The sequence below is a fragment of the Tupaia chinensis genome, unplaced genomic scaffold (assembly GCF_000334495.1).
Source record: "Tupaia chinensis unplaced genomic scaffold, TupChi_1.0 Scaffold000175_1, whole genome shotgun sequence".
Taxonomy (NCBI): Eukaryota; Metazoa; Chordata; class Mammalia; order Scandentia; family Tupaiidae; genus Tupaia; species Tupaia belangeri.
Window position 1 is genome coordinate 2,789,147 of NW_006159650.1, and position 22,731 is coordinate 2,811,877.

Genomic DNA, 22,731 nt, shown 5'->3' on the forward strand with positions numbered 1-22,731 from the left:
AAGAGCCTCTAACCTGGTTCTTAGTTTAAATTTGTATTTCACTCCCAAAACAATCTTGCAGGGCCACCATCATCAGTGATATGATGAAATTCAATTTTGTTTTTCTACTAACAACAGAGACAGAGCACATGTGTGTACATGTAAGAGTATGAGAGAGAAGAGGCCTCTACAGGGTTCAGCCATTCAACAGTCCCCACTCCTGCAGTCCTCCAGGCTGTCAGATTCTGGGCACTTGCCCCTGTGCTCATTGGGCTTCTGGCCAAGTGGGCCTGGGACCTAAACCATAGTCACCATGCAGGGCATGGCTTCTCTTGAGCAGCACTGTGCCACTGAACCACACAGCCAGCCCAAAGGTTCTTTTTTACTTGCAATCTGATCCATTTTGCAAGACATACACCTATTTAGGGGCAGTTGATGTTTTGGGGCTCAAATCCTCTATGCATATAACTACAGCAGCTATCAAAGACAGAGGACAAACATGAAATCCCAGTGCTTGACAGTAACAGTAGCATATGATACCATTTTATGAGTTCAGTCTTGGAATTATGCAGGTTCAACTTAGAGACTTTCATGAAGAAAGCCACGGGAATCTATTTTTATTAAGATGTAAACAGCACATTCACACATTAGTGTAGTCAGGACAAATAGAAAGAGGATGATTAGCTTCCTATAAGGCAAGTTCCCCACATGCTTCTGAGGAGCTGGCGGGGGCTGTCCTATGCTTGTTGCACTTCTTGACATTCGCCAAGTCAAAAGATGAGATAAGGGAAACCACAACATTATACTTAATATCTTGTGAAACTGAAACAGTTGCAGAGTAAACATTTTGCCTTACAGTGATTTTATTTTGATTATCATACTGGATTTAACAATGTAATGCTTGATATTGATGCTATAAAGTTTTTCATTATTTCCATAAAACTAATTGTATTGGCACCAAAATGGTGTTTATACATAAGTGATTTAAACATAAGCATGGACATAAGGATCCTCATTACATTACTATTTCATGGGGTTAAGCACTGCCAATGAATGGAGCCTGGTCTTCCAATTGCACCTCATGCTTGGAGAAGCTGACAAAGAAACCTGCTTTGTCTCCTTTCCACCTGTACTGTGCTGAAGAGTGTCCCCCAAAATACATACCCACCTGAAATCTTAGAATATGACCTCATTTAAAAATAGAGTCTTTGGGACCAGCAGTTGGCACAATGGCTATGTTGCTGGAATCCCATGTAGTCGACCACAGTTCGCGTTCCAGACACGGTGGCTTAAACTCACGTCGGGCGTTGTGCATGTGTGCCCAAGATCCCAAGAAGAGAATGGAGGAGAGGGAATTGCAGCATGGCCATCCCCCTAGGGGGTGATTTCTTGCTTTCTCTCTGTCTCTCTCTGTCTTTCTGGTGAGCACAGGTGCCCTATAGTAAAAACCTCTCCCCTCCCCCCAAAAATTAGGGTCTTTGCAGGTATGATTAAAGTAGACTGAAATGAGACATACATTAGGGTAGGTTCTAAATCCAATGACCTTATACGAGATAAAATGGGACAGATAGAGTCAAGTGCTGACCGAGGCAGAGACTGAAGTGATGGGTCTATAAACCAAGGAATTCAAGGAACAGAGACAGAGCACATGTGTGTACATGTAAGAGTATGAGAGAGAAGAGGCCTCTACAGGGTTCAGCCATTCAACAGTCCCCACTCCTGCAGTCCTCCAGGCTGTCAGATTCTGGGCACTTGCCCCTGTGCTCATTGGGCTTCTGGCCAAGTGGGCCTGGGACCTAAACCATAGTCACCATGCAGGGCATGGCTTCTCTTGAGCAGCACTGTGCCACTGAACCACACAGCCAGCCCAAAGGTTCTTTTTTACTTGCAATCTGATCCATTTTGCAAGACATACACCTATTTAGGGGCAGTTGATGTTTTGGGGCTCAAATCCTCTATGCATATAACTACAGCAGCTATCAAAGACAGAGGACAAACATGAAATCCCAGTGCTTGACAGTAACAGTAGCATATGATACCATTTTATGAGTTCAGTCTTGGAATTATGCAGGTTCAACTTAGAGACTTTCATGAAGAAAGCCACGGGAATCTATTTTTATTAAGATGTAAACAGCACATTCACACATTAGTGTAGTCAGGACAAATAGAAAGAGGATGATTAGCTTCCTATAAGGCAAGTTCCCCACATGCTTCTGAGGAGCTGGCGGGGGCTGTCCTATGCTTGTTGCACTTCTTGACATTCGCCAAGTCAAAAGATGAGATAAGGGAAACCACAACATTATACTTAATATCTTGTGAAACTGAAACAGTTGCAGAGTAAACATTTTGCCTTACAGTGATTTTATTTTGATTATCATACTGGATTTAACAATGTAATGCTTGATATTGATGCTATAAAGTTTTTCATTATTTCCATAAAACTAATTGTATTGGCACCAAAATGGTGTTTATACATAAGTGATTTAAACATAAGCATGGACATAAGGATCCTCATTACATTACTATTTCATGGGGTTAAGCACTGCCAATGAATGGAGCCTGGTCTTCCAATTGCACCTCATGCTTGGAGAAGCTGACAAAGAAACCTGCTTTGTCTCCTTTCCACCTGTACTGTGCTGAAGAGTGTCCCCCAAAATACATACCCACCTGAAATCTTAGAATATGACCTCATTTAAAAATAGAGTCTTTGGGACCAGCAGTTGGCACAATGGCTATGTTGCTGGAATCCCATGTAGTCGACCACAGTTCGCGTTCCAGACACGGTGGCTTAAACTCACGTCGGGCGTTGTGCATGTGTGCCCAAGATCCCAAGAAGAGAATGGAGGAGAGGGAATTGCAGCATGGCCATCCCCCTAGGGGGTGATTTCTTGCTTTCTCTCTGTCTCTCTCTGTCTTTCTGGTGAGCACAGGTGCCCTATAGTAAAAACCTCTCCCCTCCCCCCAAAAATTAGGGTCTTTGCAGGTATGATTAAAGTAGACTGAAATGAGACATACATTAGGGTAGGTTCTAAATCCAATGACCTTATACGAGATAAAATGGGACAGATAGAGTCAAGTGCTGACCGAGGCAGAGACTGAAGTGATGGGTCTATAAACCAAGGAATTCAAGGACCGCAGCCACCAGCAGAAGCTGGGAAAGAGGCTTGGGACACACTCTCCCCCCAGCCATGAAGAGCCAACTGTGCCAACACCGCGACGCTGGATTTTGGGCCTCCTGAACTGTGAGAGAACAAACTTCTGTTGTTTTAAGCCACCTGCTTGTGGTAATTTGTTACAGCTGCCCTGAGAAACTAATAGACTATCTGGGGATGCTGTTAATGCCGTTTTGAGGTATTATATAGCCCATTATTTGCCCTACAGAGTTAGTATAACTTCTAAAAGCACTAGCCTTTCTGCCGAGAGTGAAACTGCTCCCTTGTTATAGTGACTGGATAGCCTGAATTTTTCAAAATAATACTAATTTTGCAAAACTTTCCATGTAAATTCCTTTGCCTGACCATGGCCTGATTTCTTCTATTTAGGAAACTATGGCACTTGTAACACTGCGGGCAAAGTGTCCAGTTCACATTCTAATGAAATCAGCATCATGTGTTTTGACAAGCATCTTTAGTTCTTTCAAAGTTTTATTTGTTTGAAAATGTTTTTTAAAATCTAATGGGAATTAAAATCTAATTTCTTTAGTGTATTTTCCAACCACCATTTTCAGGCTAATTACTCAAACTCTGATTGTTTCATGCATATTTGCCCTTAAAACAGAATGCTACTTCTCCTAGGAGTTCCTTTTAATTATCCTAAAACAATCAAGAGTGCACTGATTCAAAGGATAATTAAATTAAGAAACAATGGACTCCTAGGTGACCAATGAAATTTCTTCCAACATTTTACTCCCAATTAAAAGGTGTTTCCTTTTTTTTTTTTTTTTTTGACTCCTTAAAAACTATGTTATAATTTTTGTCTAGGAGGAAAATCAAGTCAGGTTTCTTTTTTGTTTTTTTTTTGTTTGTTTGTTTTTATTTTAATCACATAAACTGCCAAGCGTTTGTTTCACTCAGAGAAAGATATGAATGTACATTTGATCATTTATTTATGCATTTATTCATTTGGCAAATATTTATGACATTTTACTTTGTAAACCTGAATAAACATTGATAGGTGTTTTCTCTCAATAAAAATGAAAGTACTGCTTGGTTTTGTCTCATCAAAATAAGTGTCATATAACGAAATGCAGGCTATGAGTTTCTTGGGAAATGTTTACTAGTTTTAATTTTTTTCTTTTTTTCTTTGAGAGAGGATCTTACTAGGTTGCCGAGGCTGGCTTCAAACACATGATCTTCCTACTCAGCCTCCTGAATAGTTGGGACCACACGTATGAATTACCATACTCAACTCTGCTTTTGCTCTTCAAGTGGTAACATTGCCACCAATGGCCCAGAAGAGACGGGATGGACTTGTTTGACATGAACCCACAAATGTTCAAAGCCCAATTTGATTCAGGGCACCCTATGACCATCCCACCTTCCTAACCATAGGCAAAGGACCTAAATAAGCATGTTCCCAAAGAAGACATACAAACGGCCAACATGTATATGGAAACGTGCTCAGCATCACTAATCTTTAGGGAACTGCAAGTCAAATCCACAATGCGGTATCACCTCAAACCCCTCTGGATGGCTATCACTGAAAAGGTAAGAGTTAGGTTGACAAGGCTGTGAAGAAAAGAGAACTCTTGCACACTGCAGATGGGAATGTAGAATGGTGCAGACATTGTGGAAAATAGTAAGAAAGTTCCAAAGAAAATAAAAAATAAAACAACCAGCAATCCTTCTTCTGGGTATATACCCAAAGGAAATGAAATCACACCTTATAAAGGTATCTGCACTTCTGTGTTCATTGTACTGTGTTCACTGTGTTCAAAAGAAAACTATACTATGAGATATCATTTAACCCGAGTCAGAAGGACTTGATTAAAAAAATAATAATAAGACAAGCGCTGGTAAGGCTGTGGTGAAAAGGGAATCTTCCTACACTGTTAATGGGAATGTGAATTAGTACAACCATTGTGGCAAAGAACATACTGATTCCTCAAAAACCTACAAGGGTAACTCTCTTATATTGCTGGTGGGAATGTAAATTGGTCCAGCCACTGTGGAGAATAATTTGGAGATTCCTCAAAAATCTACAAGTAGGACTACCATATGATCCAGCATTCTCACTCCTTGATATCTACCCAAAGGACAAAAGAATTCTTAATCAGAAAAGTGCTTGCACATCAATGTTTATTGTGACATGGTCACAATTGCTAAGACATGGAACCAACCCAAATGCCCACGAACAGATGAATGGATTGAAAAAGTGTGGCACATATACTCTATGGAATACTATTCAACTATTAAAAATAAAATAAAACCCTGGCTTTTGACAGAAAGTGGAATAATATGGAAGATTTACAGCTGAGTGAAGCAAGCCAGGATATGAAGGAGAGACATTGTTTGTCCCCACTCAATATATACCGAGTGTCTGCATTTTTTTAAGAGGTTTTTGCCATAGGGTGCGTGCACTCACCAGACAGACAGACAGAGAGACAGAAAGCGAGAAATCACCCCCCAGGGGGGATGGCCATGCCACAACCCCTTCTCCTCCGTTCTCCTCTCATGATCTTGGGCACGCATGCACATGTGCCCTGCGTGAGTTTTAAGCCACCGGGTCCGGGACGTGAACCATGGTCGACTACGTGGGAGTCCAGCAACATAGACATTACACTAACTGCTGGTCCCAAGTGTCTGCATTCTATGACTGAAATTGATTGACTAAAGGACATAGAAACACAGTAAATGGATGTGAATACCAGATATAGTGTGTGTGAAAGAGTAGAGTCTGAGGAGGGATATTTAGATGAAAAATAGAGAGGCAAAGCATTGATGGGACAAAGAAATGTGGTATTATCTGTTGAGGATAATTTTATAGTTTTTTAAACTGGACTAAGGAGAAATGTTCACATGTTGAAATATTCACTTTGTAAGCTAAATAACATGATTGAATATATAAAAGAAAATGAAATAAAAAAAAATAATTTAAAAAATCCTACAACTATTGGGTTGTCCAAAAAATCATGAGGCATTTTTGCATAGAAAAACAGAAAAAACATGTCATGACTTTTCCAACAACCCTGTAGAATTACCATACAATCCAGTAATCTCTCTCCTAAGCTTTTATCCAACAGATAGGAAAATAATCAATCAAAGAGACACCTGCATACCATGTTTATTGCATCATTATTCACAATTGCCAAGACATAGTACCAACCTAACCTAAGTTCCCCAAAACTGATGACTGGATTTAAAAACTGTAGGACATATATACTATGAACTATTACTCAGCCATAGGAACAATGAGACCCTCTCATTTGAGGCAAAATGGATGAATATAGAAGACTTAATACTAAGCTAAATAATCCAGACTCTAAAAGACACACATCATATTTCCCTGTTCAATATATATCAAATGTCTGCACTCTATGGCAGAAATTGAAAGATCTGAAGATACGATAGTAGAGAGAATATGTGTAGATGCCAGAGACTATATAGAGGAGAGCAGAGAGTAGAGGGTGACTGGGAGGAGCTAAGGGAAGAAACATTTAACAGAAACAATGTAAATAATGTAAAGACCTCTGTTAAAAATGACATATGGAAATATCATTGATTTGAATGAGATGTATCACATGCATTTGCTGAAAAACAATATTGTGTGCCACAGAGATGTACAATGATGTAATCTAAGTCAAGAAAAGACATGAAGTAGACTTCATGTTCCATGAGATAAAAATTTTGTTCCATGGTATGTTATAAAATTAATTTCTCATTGATTAATGCACTCACTCATGTATTTATCATCCGAACAGTTACTTATTCATCTATCAATTAAATATTTACTAAAGCCCTGCTTCTTATCAGGCATGATCTGCACAAATAAAAGTTCACATGACAACAGCCATATATATAACTTCAACCACAGAGTGGTACATTTTAACAATGAATGTTTTGAGAATTTTTGGTTTTGAATGGGGTCCTACAGATTCTTAAATATGGAAATTCACCAATATGATTCAGTACATGCCTGCTCACCTCCTCTAAAGAAGGAGATAGCTCGAGCAGTTTGTTCAAAACAGAGCTTGATGCCTCAAACACTAAGACCACGCCAAAGGCCAGCTAACTTTCCCCATTGCACAAATGCATTCATTCAGTCAATGACAGGACAGAGATTAAGGATGAGAAAACAAAACAAAACAAAAAACTTTCAGTCCTCTATCTTGGTTTTTTGTTGTTGTTGTTTTGTTTTGAATCATCAAAACTATCGGTTTTCTGGGTTCATGAAAATGCAGCAGAGTCCAGCAGCTAATGGTTTGGTTCACATGTTTCTTGGGCCCCTAAATAGACATACAGTTGTGACACTATTTTATTTTCTCTACTATCCTCAAAGGAATAACATGAAAGGAAGCAAACAGCACATAAAAAAATATTTTCATTCCATTAGAAGAAGTTATAAATATCCAAAAGGTATTGAAGGATTCCTTTCCACAAACTCTGGAAACAAACACAATCAAGACAGATAATCAAATTACTTCAAAAAAAGCAAACAAGATAAATAATAGAGATGAGACTAGGATAAGTAACCAGTAAGCACTCATATCAGCTAACTGTTTTGCACACTGAAGCACATTACTGTCCAAAGCACATGCATGTATTGAGCCATTTAGTCCTTGCAACACTACCAAGATGCAAATGCTATACTCATACTGAATCTATTCTACAGTTGAGGAAATTGAGAAGTAGAGAAGTGAAGTTACCTAGCCAGGGCACGATGCCCCCAGGCAGTCTGGATCTGTTTCATACTAAAAAATGAGAACCTTAAAAAAGAACACAGGCGAGTCAGGAGATGGTGTGGTGGGTAAGGCACTGGATTCCGGAAAACCACACGACCACTTACAGACACTCTCTAACTACCATTTATTAATAACGCATCTTTGTGCCAATATTGGCCAAGAAGCCATGAAAAGGAACTCATTATTTTTTTTTTTAATTGAGGATCCTTATTTTTTTCCTCAGGGAACAAACTTACATTGTGTTACCCACTTTTCCTTCTCCCAAAATGAAATGAAGATGAGAAACGATTTTCAGAAAAATAAAATTCTTAATACCCAATAAGTATGGCACTGAACAGGATATTTAATAGCAATAAGGGAACTAATTCATTTCATATCACCAAGGAAATAAATGTACAAATCTGGCCAAGGGAAGGAAAAAAAAAACTCACACCTTCCATACTTTGCTGTAATGTTCATAGAAATATACAACTTTAAATGACTAAGTCATAAAATGTGCAGTAGCTGTTTATGCATGTTTGCTATTACAGCTTTATAGCCAGTGACATTTGGAGCATTTGTTTATATTTTATTTGTTGAACATATTAATGCATTCAATGAATGTATACATGAATACAAGCCTCTCAACTTTACAAAAATCAAATGACTCAAGGTTTAACCTTAATGTCCTTGTAGTATAAATTCAGACATAGGTTTGTATGTGTAATCACAGAGACTGATAGACAATATTTGTAGAAACCAGCAGAAAGCTGACTTCAGAATTTATTTTAACATCAGCTCATAAAGGCCCTTCAAAGAAGAACTTAAACAAATAGACACCAGGACCAAATACACAAAAGATGAATGTGTGTTGGTTTTTCAATGAGAATTAAGATATTCTCTGCCCTCTGTCTTGTATCATGGAGAACAGTGACTAAGGACAGAACACACAGCAATTATCTTGTATTGCTTGATGCCTGTGAATAATTAATCCTTTGAAACTATCTGCTAGGCTAATAGAATCTCAGTGGGCCTGTCTCCTTCACCCCCATTCTCAAAAAGGCTGAATTTTGTTAGAGAAATTAATTCTGTCTTCAGGAAGGGCTGCGTAATTGGTGGGACTCAGTGCAAAATGAAAATTTAAGGTCCCTTGAGTCAGGAGATGGTGTGGTGGGTAAGGCACTGGATTCCCATGTGACCAACTGAGGTTCAAGTCCCAGATATGGCAGTTTAAAAGCCATGCCAGGAGCATATGCATGTGTGCCCAAAACCCTAAGAGAAGGGACCACTCCATGGCCATCCCCCTGAGAGATGATTTCTGATTTCCCCTCTCTCTGTGTATCTCTCTGGTGAACATATATGTCCTATGGCAAAAATCTAATAAAAAAAGAAACAAACACACACGGGGGCCTAATTTCTAAAAGTGATCATGAAAAGTTCAAATTTACTCCTCTTTTTTATCCCACTATCCTGGAGAACAGTTAGTAGAAAAGGACTATTAAAAATGAGTTTAATTTCCTAAACTTTATTAGTATTTTAAAAATATATCTATATTCATAGAGAAGAGACCAAAATGTGTGCTGTGTGTGTGTGTATACTAAGTATTAACAGATTATTGATGATGTAATAGTAATTATTTTAATTATCTTTTCTAAAATTTTATTTTCTATGCTGTTATCATTAATTAGTTTTGAAATGGTGGGAAAGCAGAATGTTTCTATTGTTGTTCTTTTTTCAATGATATGTCACAAAATGACTATATTGAGTATGTATTCATTCCAGGCTATCGAAGAAAACAAAGAACAATCTTTGGCCAGGCAAGACTGATTTTCAGAGAGGAGTCAATAGAGGTGTTACTGAACCAGACACCAAAGACAAATATATTTGCTATCCTGTCTTGCACCAACATCATACAACCCTGATTCAGGCAATACTGGAGTTAGTCGATACTGACTCTAGAGCTTAGAGAAGTCATTTTGCAAGAAGCAGAAGTGAAGGAGGTAGCATCTGTAAAGAAGCATGTTGGGGGGTGGAGGGTGAAGGCTGCATATGGCGTGGTGATTAACGGCCTGGACTCTCACATGGCTGACCACAGTTCACGTCCCAGACCTGGTGGCTTTCTTTCTCACTCCACACCACCCTCCTCGCTCCTCCACTTCTCTATGGTGAATTCACTTGCCCTATGGCAAATTAAATAATACTAACAATAATAAATTAAATTAAATTCAATAATTATTTTTAAAAGGTATTTTAGGGACCAGCAGTTGACATAATGGCTATGTTACTGGACTCCCACATAGTTGACCACAGTTCGAGTCCCAGATCCGGTGGCTTAAACTCATGCCAGGCATGTGTGCGTGTGTGCCCAAGATCCCAAGAGTGGAGGAGAAGGGATTGTGGCATAGCTATCCACCCTGGGGAGTGATTTCTCACTTCCTGTCTGTCTCTCTCTGTCTTTCTGGCAAGCATACACACCCTATAGCAAAAACCTCTCCAAATAAATAAATAAGGTTTTTTTTTTTTTTTTTTTTTTTTTTTTTTTTTTTTTTTTTTTTTAAAAAGAGAGGGGTTTTCTGAAGTTTTACTGAACAAATGCTGCCCAATAAACGTTTATGGGGAACAATGGCAGAGGAAGAAAGAAGTCTCCATTCAAACAGAAGGATACTGAGATTTTTACACCCTATGTCTTTTAACAAGATAAGCAAAAGTAGATAAACAAGTAAGTTTCTATAGGAAAATTTTTCTGGGCTATTTTATCCCAATTCAATTTTATTTCAAATAGAAAATACATTGTTCAGTGACCATAGATAATATCATTAGAGTATATTAATATAGTAGCATCTTCATGAGACATGACAACATATAACCATCTTGATAGCTTCTCAGGGCTGAATATAATCTCTGCTTTTACTGCCAGTCACCACCACTTAGACTACCTACACCCAACAGAATGCTTGGCAGACACTGTCTTCTCCTCTACAGCAACGCAAAGCTCACAGGTGTTTCCTGATCACCAAACGAGGTGCTTCAACATGACATGATGCCAACCAGCAGTGAATGGCTACTTAGTTTTCTGATTATTTTAGGGACCTGCAGGAGATCTGGGTGGAGTCATAGGTTTCCATGTTTAGAGCATGTAAACATCCCTCTCTGGGGCTTCGCCAGTGTTTTGAGTTGAGAGGCTCTCAGGTGCTATTTATTTTGTTTCATTTATTGTTCAATCTTATTGTTTGTTGACTTGATATGTTTTTTTCCTTCTACAAAGGGGTCAGTTGGTAAGGACACATCCTGTAGATGGGTAATTGATGATTCCCTATTGTTCAGTGTTTGTGCGTTGTGATTTTATTTGCTTTGCTTCAAAGGGCCTAAATGATGCACTCGTTGAGATTTAATCCTGGTATAAAATCAGCACCGAGAACAATCTGTGAGCTGAAGTTTTTGTACCCAAATCCGGTAACTTCTGCTTGACTAAAGAAAGCAAAATCCAAAATGACCTTTATACTAAACAACCGCAGAAAAGCTCTTCAACTGAATCTCATGGAGGCTTATTTTTCACCAAATGGAAAAGCAATGTTTTCCATGATTCAAAGAGGACTGAGATGCCTACAGGGCACAACAGTACTCATGGCATGACTGGTCTTGTCTTTCCACGTTTCCTTAAAAACTGGTAAGAAGAGTAACACTAAGAATGAAAACATGAGACTAAAATCATCTTTGAGAGACTTCCTCTTTTCACCTGTTTCAAGACAGAACCATTCTAAAAAATCTGGAGCAACAGGCTTATGGAGAGAAGATAATGAATAATAAAGCATGCATTCCCAGGGAGGAAGTTTCCATCGGGAGCCCTTCCTGCATCAGTGCTCCTCTGGTTGGGCTGGCTATCTGGGTAGGAAGTGAGCACAGGAAGTATCTGTCTACAAGCCCTTTATCCTCAAGGTAATTGCTGTAGCAGCATTTTACTGTTTACCAAAGCAGTAAACATTTGAGCTAAAAAAAGATATTTTCCATCTCCAGAGAATAGGCTTTAAAAAAAAAAAAAAGTGTGTTCTTATTCCACAGCCAGCTTCTTATCAATAGGTGTGTGCTTCCAATATTCAGTGAGTCCATGGGAGCCACTTTGTGGACTGGAAAGAAGGTGCCCTTTCAGGGATGTACAAGAAACAGAGGGGTTTCTTTACTAAAATGCTACCCTAGCAAAGAAAATTGTATTTCTTTTCTTCTAAACTTGACATGGCTTAACTGAGTTAATATTTTTTGTCTTAAAAAGAAGGTAAAATCAGGCTAGCCAGTGGCCCAGTGGTTAAGGCAGCTGGATCCCATATGGCTGAATGCATGGTTCAAGTCCCAGACCCAGTGGTTTGAAAAACACACCAGGCACAAGTGTATGCATGTTCAAAATCCAGAGAAAAGAATGGAGCAAAGGGGACTGCAGCATGGCCAAACCCTCTAGGGGATGATTTCTCACTTTCCATATCTCTCTCCTCCTCTCTGGTGAGTACATGTGCTCTATGGAAAAAACAAACAAACAAACAAAAGCAAACAGTAAAGTCAACATAGCTACCCATGTTGACTGCCATTGGAATAGATAATTTAGAAAGTCAGAAAACTCATAATGTTACTTATATTTGACCCTTGGACAATATTCTTACTTTTTATGTGAATGTAGTTAGGCTTCTAGTTCTAGGAGTTCACACAAGACGAAATTAAATGATAGAGCTCAAAAGTAGATGTGCAGGGACTGCTTTGGATAAATGTTCATAGCATAGTCTCTATCTCCTGGACATTCTCTGTATTTATTTATTCACTCTGACCTAAAATCTTACAAACTTGCACTGCCCCAGAGTTCCTGGGGTGAGAGAAGTGACGGGGTGTGAGGGGAAGCCTGGAGTAAGAAAAATGAGTCCGAGAAGGACCCCTGCACATTCAGGTGCTCAGGAAGCGCCCTCCTCCCCATCACCGCTGTTCCTTACACTTCTCAAGCATCCTGCTGGGTTTTATCAATGGCAGTGTGGGAGAACGAAGAGATAAGAAGAAAAGCAGAGGTGACAAGGTGGATCCCCTCCAGGACCTGCTGTGCACAGGTACACGCAAAGGCACCATCAAGCCTTTCCCAAAGATATCTTCAGTCATTTCCAATATAACATGCTTGATAATAACTGGGAGCTCGCTGTCTCTGCCAGAGTTTTTATTTCATAAGAAAGAGAACAGAACATGTTAGAGGCAAGTGGACAAATGAGCTACTTGGAAAAAATTAAATTCACAAACTGTTACAGAAACAAAAGCCCAACCCACAGAAAGAAAGAAGAAAGAAAGAAAGAGAGAGAGAGAGAGAGAGAGAAAGAGAGAAATGCTTTTAAAGATTTCCTGATCTTGATCCTATAAGGAAAATTTATTTGATTCAAATGAATAGTAAACTTAGCTAACATTTATTAGGTAAGTAGCCCATATGTGCTCAATACAGTTCTCAGCTCTTCCAGCCTGTACAACTTCACCATAAGTGGGAACTACTGTTATCCGTGTTTACAGCTGAACAAACCAAGATTCTGTGAAGCTATGGCTTGTGGGAGGGAAATGGCCAGGAATCAGGGCAGTCAAGGTCTGAACCCAGGAAGCCTTCGGGGAGGCAGGGGGGGAACATCCATTGCCCACCACCTCATGAGCTCCTCCTCACTTCTGAGACCAACAGTGGAGTCGTTGCCAGCTATCCCAGTGGTCCTGATAGCAGCACAGAATCACCAAATCACAGAGAGAAGCTATACAGACCATCGCCATCTTCCCAGGAAGGAAGCATAGCCAGGAGAAGTGAGGTTACCTGCCGAGGTCCTGTAGAATCACACTAAAGTTCTGGGTCACCATCTCTCAGACTGGCCTCTTTCTACTTGTCCTCACCAGCTGCAGCATCTATGGCCCCCCAGCTCTGCTTGAAGATAAGACCAATCATTCCCCCCACAGAGGCTATTTTAAGGAGTCCATAAAGAAACAGAGTTTCTGGGCAGAAGATAAATGTGGGCTGTGTTCTTCTTTAATCCTTCTGTTTTGATGTTGTCTGGAATACCAGGTAACACATGTATGACAAGGGTCCAAACAGGACTACGCAATATAAAACCACATACTCTATTTTTTTTCCTCACTTGGAGCAATATCTTGGGAAATCTACCTCAAATTGAGACACACAAACTAATTGTGTTGACAAATTCTGAAGTATCATTTCAACAGTCTCTTCTTCCTCAAAGGTGAGCATCCTATGGACCTGTTAAGTTTAAAATATAAGATCTAATGAAGGTCAAAGGAACTGAAGGGATGGAAATAACAACTTTGCTCTTGTGTGATGATTTGGACTAATGGCCTTTGGAGAAATGTGAATGTAGTGGGAAGCGGGGGAGGGACAGGTCCTATGTGCAAGTGTGACTCTTGACAATATTTGTTAAATGAAAAAATGCAAAAATAATCAATGCATTATTCACTACATACAGGGGACTTCAAAAGAGTTATGGAAATGAAAATTAAAGTACAAATTTACCCTGGTGGGGAAAAAAAAAAGCTGAAATCTATGCATAGACTTTTTACGCACTTGTTGAAGCTCCCTTGTATAATTTCATGATGCCAAGAAAGATGTTAAATCATCAAAGTGGAAGGCTTTAAAAGTAAATGTATCAAATTCAAGATGTGGGATCTTTACACAATGTTATTTATTTTCCAGAATTTGACTGCATTGTTTTTAACAAAAGTGTTTGAAGTAACAGCCCTGATGCTATGTTATGATTGGAGTCTGATGTGGCACTTTCACAATAAATAATTTTGCTTGGCCTGCGTCTTTCTTTTCTAAGCGTCTCAGCACTTATCTGTGCACCACAGCATATTGTCGTTCTTCCCAGAGTTTAGCCCATGAACACCCTCCTGAGAGGCTAGGTAAAGTCTTATGGAAAACTCTGACCTGCATTTTCATTATTGACACCCAAGACAAGAGCAAGGAAGTTGACACTTGGGACGAGGAAATGTAAATCAGCAGCTGATCTGGAATCTGGAACCACTGTGCCTTGGATATTGCCAAATACGGAAAGAATTCTGGTCACCAAGCAAATATGGAATTGGGCGCTAAAGGTTTAGCTTTTGAATTGTCTAGCACTTCATTTTGCTTAGCCACCCAGAGTGGCTATAATAATTGTTGCCTAGGAGATTTTTCATGCCAGACTAGATAATATAAAGTAGCCATTATCATAATTTTCATTATCCAATTATTTAATATGCTACCATATCATTTAATACATTACTTTTTCTCTGCACAGCAATTCATTGTGTAGGGTTAAGGTAAATAGCAGGGGAAAGAAACCATATAGGGCTAGCCCCATAGTTTAGGGTTAAGGAAACTGGCTCCTACATGGCCAACTCTGACACCTGAGAAAACACACTGGGTACATGGGTATGCAAGCCCCAAGTCCCAGTAAGATGGAGAAATGAAAAAGGGATGTGTCATGTGTGACTCTGACCCATTGTGAGATGCTTTCTCCCTCTTTCTCTTTCACCATGTCTCTCACTGATGAACATGCACCATCTAGCAATTCAATTAAAAAATAGAGATCATATGATGATAAAGAGAGGGAACACAAATTGATTTGTGTGACTTGAGCAAGCTGGTTAGCTTCTCCAATCCTCTCTTCTTATCTGTAAAGAAGCAACAATAGCCTGAGAATTTCGTACAAGCCTGGCATGACACAAGCAGCTATTAGGTTGATGTTAACATGGGCTATGAATTCAAGATATCACAGCTACACTGTGATTTCTTAACTCAATTTTATTCTTTTTAACCATATTCATTATACTAGGAGAAAATATCTCTAAAAAGAAATAAGACTTCTCCTTACAATCAACAATAATTATTGTAGAACTTTAATTTCTTAATATTCTCTTTATGACCTTAAAATTGTTTAATTAAAATTTTTTTTCAACAAATATCTATTTTTTTTTTTGGAGAGGTTTTTGCTATAGGGCGTATGCGCTCACCAGAAAGACAGACAGAGATAGAGAGACAGGAAGCCAGAAATCACCTCCCAAGGGGGATGGCCATGCCACAATCTTCATTCTCCTCTCAGGATCTTGGGCACACATGCACACGCGCCCGGCATAAGTTTAAGCCACCAGATCCGGGACTTGAATCACGGTTGGCTACATGGGAGTTCAGCAACATAGCCATTATGCTAACAGCTGGTCCCAACAAATATCTATTGAATCCTTATATACTTCACCAGTCACTGTTGATGGCAGGAAGAGGTGGGTGTGACATCACTAGGAACAGGTCCTATGACTTCAGTGGGTGAACATGAAGTAGTCACACTCACAGATGAACACCAGAAAATTTGGGAGAATATGTTGATGAGATAGGAAAGGAAGAGTGAAAGGATGGACAAAACAGGGATTGCTCTTACACATTATCAAGTATTTATCATCCAAGTTCAATAGGGAAATATATTATAAATATGCTAGATCAAACAGAGAATGAAGGTATGAATAAGAAAAAAAAATTCAGAGCTGACCCCATAGCACAGTAGTGAGATGTTGTGCAGGGGAGAGTGGATCCCACATGGCTGATTAGATCTAGTCCAATTCCTGGACTTGTCAGCTTGAAAAAACATGCTGGAAGCACATGCATGTTCCCAGGATCCTAGTGGGATGAAGATTTGGAGGAAAAAGAATTGTGGCATGACCAGGCATATTGGGGGGTGCCTTCTCTCTTTCCTGCTCCCTGTCATTTATGCATGCACATGCCCTCTAATACTAAAAAAATGAAAGGAAGGAGAGAGTGAAGGAAGAAAAGAAGCAAGGAGGGAAAGAAAGAAGGAAAGAAGGGAAGAAAGAAAGAGGGGAAAGAAAGAAAGAAAGGAGAAAGAGAGAGAGAAAGGAAGAAAGAAAGGAAAGGAAAGAAAAGAAAAAAGAAAAGAAAGATATCTAGGGGTCACAATGAGCCATTAACTTAAACGAATTCATGGTAAACAAAAAAGTAATTAAATATTTAAAATAATAAAATTGAGGAAATATAAATATGTGAGATTCCATTTTTGCCTGTCAGAATGGCAAAGCATCAAGCGTAAAATATTCAGGTGGGAAATGCTACAACCTTTCTAGAGAACAACTGGCAATTACTCTCGAAAATGGCAAATATTTAAATTTGGCAAAGACTTTACAAGAATGTATGTTCATTTTCCAAGCACCAATACCAATAAAATTGATTTTTAAAATTCAATAGTAGGTTCATTATCATGTCATTAGTGAAAAATTGAAAGCAGTATTATCTCCTACCACAGTATATTCATTATAAAAAATGAAATACTTATTTTGGATGGAATAATATAAGGCGTAAATATTCTGCTTACACAAGATTTTGATTGGCAGGAGGAATGTTTACAAAACAATGTTAACTGTGAAAAGCAGGAGGCACAGTCAGATAGCTAGAGATAAATAGAAGCATAGAATAGAAAGCGACACACCAAACACGAATAGTAATTTTTCTGGTGGCTTGGAATTTGTAGAAACCTATATTGATTGTAATGATTTTTTTTTCATTTTCTTTACAATGAGACTGTTTTATGCTTAAAATTTTGACAAAACAAGATGCATCTTTCAAAAGTAATGGGAAATTAAGAGCATGGGGACATTCTAGTACTCCCATTGCTGCCCTGGTCAGGACCAAGATGCAGCAGCAGACTGCAATAACAGAACCACAGGACAGGACTGGGAAAACTTGCTGAGCAGCATGCCTCGGGTCACCCTCTGCCCGCATGTTTGGCATCTGCCCTCCTCTACCTTCCATGAGGACCCCTGAAAGCCCCCTTTTCCTGATCTGCCCTCTTTTGTTGCCACCCTCCCCTGCAGGTGTGCTGTGCCTTGGTGTGGGAGGTCAGAGGAGCACCAGGTGGTAGTGATCCTGTCATTCTCCCTGTCTCTTAGAAAGCATGAGAACCAAGTCGGTGGCTGTGGGCTACACAACTGAAGCAGGGTAATGGAAAATGTAGAGAATTAAGAGAAGGGCTAGAAAGACAAGGCAATGTAAATGACATACACTAATCAAATGTTTAATAAAAATAATTTTAAAAAATAAAGACAAGGCAATGTACTTGGAAAGGTTAGATCAACTTGGGGAGTCTGATGGCATCTACCACTTATTGATCACCTACTAGAAGCTCTACAGAAAGCAATTCATAGCAGCAGAAGACAGGATTACCACAATGACCCCATTTTACAGACAATGAAACTGAGGCCAGACAGGTAAACTCCCATGTTCAGGCCACAAGATTAATCAGGATTCAGGGTTCAGACACAAGTGTGTCTGTGACCACATAAAGTAAGAGAAGCACTCTCAAGGGCGATCTCCCAGATCTCAGGGCAGAAGCAGCTGTCCTCCATCCTGTGAGACACAAAAGGGGACTCCTGACTGGGTTGCAGTGTTTGAGGAGTTTGTTGGCTCTAAAGAAAAGATCCTGACAGAGCACAGCGTGCTACCAAATGCTGTAAAGACCTGGAGACTGTCCTGTAAACTACCCTCCTCTAAGACTTTCTAGTTCAGGGAAACTCTAAGTCTCCTCCCCTATGGTCTCTTGCATTACAATTCCTTTGTGTATCAGCTGTTAAACCAAGACATCTGCCAAGTTACTGGGCCCCCACTCCCACAAAGGGGGCCTTATTCCAACATCCTAAATGCAGATGTAAAATGCTCCTGAAGACATCAGGAATAGTGGTTTTATTTATCTTAATTGTATGTGTGCTTTTTCAAGAGATATAAACAAGTCTATCTATGTACACATTTGTGATCTTTAAAAAAAAATAAAGATCTGTGTTGCAAGACCAAGTTTTTATGAAATAATCACTTTAAATAAAATAGCGGTAATTACAGAGCAGTATCTGAGAACACTGCAGTCCTGCAGTGTTTTCAGTGAGAAGAAAAACTGTCCACAAATTCAGTCATCCTGACTTCTGCTCGGGAACGGCTGAGCAGGTGCTGGGTGGGTAGGGGTACACACACAGGCTCAGGAGCTCAGGGTGAAAGCTGCACCCACAGGTGGCACCCTGGGTTAGAGAGCTGCCCTGAATGCAAGTATCAAGTCATTTCAGATAACACTCTGCAGATCCACTGTGAGGCAAAGACCAATCGGAGCCAGCTCTCTTAGCAGGACAGTAGAAGTATGCCTGGGCCATTCTTTCCCCGTGACAATGCATGAAACAATTTCATGTTCCACTTCAACCAGTGGGCTGATAAGAATTTATATATCCGTAGCTATTGAACTTACTACTCACATTTGCCAAAATCCTGGGAGGAAACGTACTGCCTTTACATAACCTTTAGCTCTAGTAAGTTTCCTTCAGGCATAAAGGCAGATGGTGCCTGCAATTTGCAACACGTGAGGTAAAACAAACTACATGCTTTTAAATGAATAAGAACAATTCATCACTTCATGTTTCAATTATCATCAAACCCTCTTGCCTATGTTCAATCCAAGAAAGCAACTCTTTAAGCAAGCCACTGACATGCCACAGTGTGCCCTGAGTTTTCACAGAGCCTCCTTAAGAACTTTCCATATCCTGTCTGATTTCCCACTAACACGACCCACCGACCCACCGCTGCTTGCTCTCCCTGTGTCCTTCAATGGCAGGTCTCTGTGACAAGGGAAAATGCCCCACCTTCTGATTTTAAAGTTTTAGGATCTTTGGACTCTAGGATCAGGGCTTGCAACCTGGGATTCCGAACTTCTAAGGGGTCTGAGGATAAAGCTGTCTTTTCTCTGTATTCTATATTTCATTTTATGGATTTAAAATAATTATTCTGAGAAGCAACTGTAGGCTTCATTAGACTTCCTAAATGGTAGATTGCATTAAAAGGAAATAAAAATAATAAGAGAAGGCATTGGGAGGTTGGATTAAAACTCCTGCTGATGCACATTCAAGTTACAAGGTAACTGCCTCCTTGGAGTTCCAAGCAATACTCTGCTGTTTTGGAAGCGTTAAGTATTATCAGAAGGCACAGAAGAAAATGGAAGCACCAAAACTGCTCAGTGAATTGTTTGCATACGGGTATATCGGCCTTGTTGCTTACCCATTTTTATAAGCATTCTTCATCTGATTTTAAAGGCACTTAGACATAAATGGGCATGCTCATGAAAGCTCTTAAGATTCACTTACTTCTTCCAGTTGAAACATTTTGTTACCAATTTCAAATTATGAAGGGAAAGTGATGGTGGGTATCATAAAGACTGGATAAGAATATTGAGTTTTGCATAATGTCATATAGGTTCTTATACATATTAATACCAAAAAAAACCCCTCAGATACGAAGTAACGATTTAATGAATTCAGGCATCTGATACCTAATCGACTAATTGCTTTATTTACTAAAACAAGAAGAAACAGAGCTCATTTGAGACTGGAAACTGCTTGTCTGAGTGACTGTTTCCTAATTCCAGTGGACAGTCGTAATTTTCCCTATGCTAATTTGAGCTTTGTGCTAACATAATTAAAACTGTAGTCAACAGACTCAAGGCCTCCTTTTTCCACTCTATAAACAAGGCTATAAAATCATCTCATTACTTTCCCCAGAACCTAGCAGAAACATGCCTTAGAGGAAGTTACCTATAAAGAGGGATTATTTTATTTTAGCAGAGAATTTTTTAAAAATTCACTTGAAGTCATTTTAAACATTAACATGGAGTACACTATACATATAATGCAAAGTAATAAAATGCTAACTCCACCATAGTACCCTAGACAGGCATAAACTATTTCCCAAAATTCATTTAGAAATTCGCAAACATTCAAATTTCAAAAGTAACTTCATATCTTGATGAATATGTATTTTAAGTTATACATTCTTTTTTTTTTTCAAAAGGTACTTTTAAATGCCTTATAACGGATGGCATATTATTTCAATGTCTTTTAATGCACTGGTTTTGTCGGGGGGAATTCCACTTAAGATTATACTCAAGTTTTACAAAAAATATTTTATTTAATTGTTTTGAAATTTGGATGTAAGGACAAAAATAACAAAAAGGATAGCATTGTTGGTTATAAAATCAAGTAATTTCTACTCCTATCGTTGAACTGGAGCACATCAAACTCCCAATTTTAAATTTTCTTTCTTTGATAGTTACAGTCACACGAACTCTGCTGCTTAAGGTCAAAAAAAGAAAAATCTCTGGAAGGTAAAATTCTTTGGTACAAGAAAAATTCTTTTTAATATACAATGAACATACCTTGAGAAATAAACACCGAACAGAACTTCTGAAATACAGTTTATATGGTCCATGTTAATCAAATTCTCTAACTCAATTGTTTCAGTTTACAAAAATACCAAACCAAGAGGATTTTTGAAAATGCTTTGGCCCAATTCAGGGTAAATTTCCATTTTCATGAGCTTTCAAGTGAGAACTCTTGATAAAAACACAACCAAATACTTTTTACCTGTCTGCAGCAAAACTAAAGGCATTCAACTAACAAAACATGCTTTTCCCTCTCTTTAGTACCTGCTTTCGTGCCTATTTTTGTCATTTCTACAAATATCACCATGGGTTGGCATCCTTGGAAATACTTTAACAGACCACCTCCTCATAGGCGCCATGCCACTAACATGCTCTCATCATTAAATTGGCCCTGTTTCCAGGCAGCAGCTTCATTTAGGTTTCTACCTGTACAGATTTACCTCTGTGATGAGCTCTATCTGCTACCTACCAGAGACATTTGCAAGAAAACACATCAGACCAAATAGCCCAGAGCATAAAGCAGCAACAAGCCATGGCTCTCTAATCCCCACAAACCCAACATCACTAGGAAGAAATTTTACAGTGCACAGAGGAGTAGGTATTTTATTAATGATAAACACATAACCAAACACGCTGAATTACCACCATATGAGTTATGAGAACACTCAGTTCTCAGCATGGATGTCCCACAAATCAAGTCAACATTAGCGCGTCCCGTTACCAGCAGCCACTTGCCGAGTATCTCTCCATTTCCACTGGGACTGGCTGGCATCCCTCATGCTAAGGAGTCACTGAAGAGCATCCAAAAGTTCAACAATAACAAGCCCATCTTTTTCCTTGTCCCTGCCCTCCAACATTGCAAGTCTGTTGCCTGTATCAACCGCACATTCAGGCACCATCAGGGATAGTTAAAGAATCTGAAAATTCAGAAGCGCTCCGAAAAGGCTTTGCAAAAGTAATCCACAGCACTCAACAGTGAATTTAGAAACCCCAATTTTTTTCTGAGTTTGAAGTTTTTAAGCCTTGCGGATGGTTGGAGTAGGAAAAAGGAAATTTACTAGGCAGTGCAAAGGAAATCTTGTTGTCCTCTATTGTGGCAGTGGGGGTGTTGCCCAACCCTAACTTATCTGCATTGATAAAGGAAACCAAAGAAAAGAGTAACAAGAACAAGATTTTGTCAAATGAAAAGGAACCCTTTCCTTACCTTAATAGTGCTGGCCATAATGCAATCAAGTTTATTGATCGTTAATAAATGTTAATAATAATTATTGCTTCTCTCTGACCAGAAAGTAGTTTTGATGAGGTTGTTTAGAGCGGATGAGATTGTGCTAAGTCTGGGAAATGAAGTCAGCCAATGGCAGGAAGAGGTTTCTATTGGTCCTGGCCGCCCAGCCCGAAGAAACAGGATATTTGGGAGTGGAGAGATAAGAGACCCTGAAAACAATGTTGTTTTTCTTGATGATATGCAGCCAGGAGATTTTTTTTTAATTAAAAAAAAAAAAAAGGCAGCAATTGCCTGGGACTGTGACTGCCATAGCAGGTGTGACCAGAGCAGCCGCTATGTGACACGCCAGCCGCACCAAGACCAACGCAGGATGCAGAGGTGGTGGGACTCCACGTGGCTTCACATAG

The 22,731-nt window shown here is 39.3% G+C and overlaps 1 protein-coding gene across 2 annotated transcripts in view; it reads right to left on the minus strand.

Moving 5' to 3' along the window:
- ERG (ETS transcription factor ERG) overlaps nucleotides 1-22,432 on the minus strand; it is a 139,306-nt gene extending 116,874 nt beyond the window's left edge. The window contains exon 1 of one of the 2 annotated variants that reach the window (XM_006146287.1): nucleotides 22,304-22,432. In XM_006146287.1, coding sequence (XP_006146349.1) covers nucleotides 22,304-22,321 — 18 coding nt within the window. In that variant the 5' untranslated portion in view covers nucleotides 22,322-22,432. Of the gene's footprint in view, nucleotides 1-21,834; nucleotides 22,121-22,303 lie in introns of those variants that run through there. The other variant, XM_006146288.3, reaches the window with a different exon arrangement.
- Nucleotides 22,433-22,731: the final 299 nt, after the last annotated feature.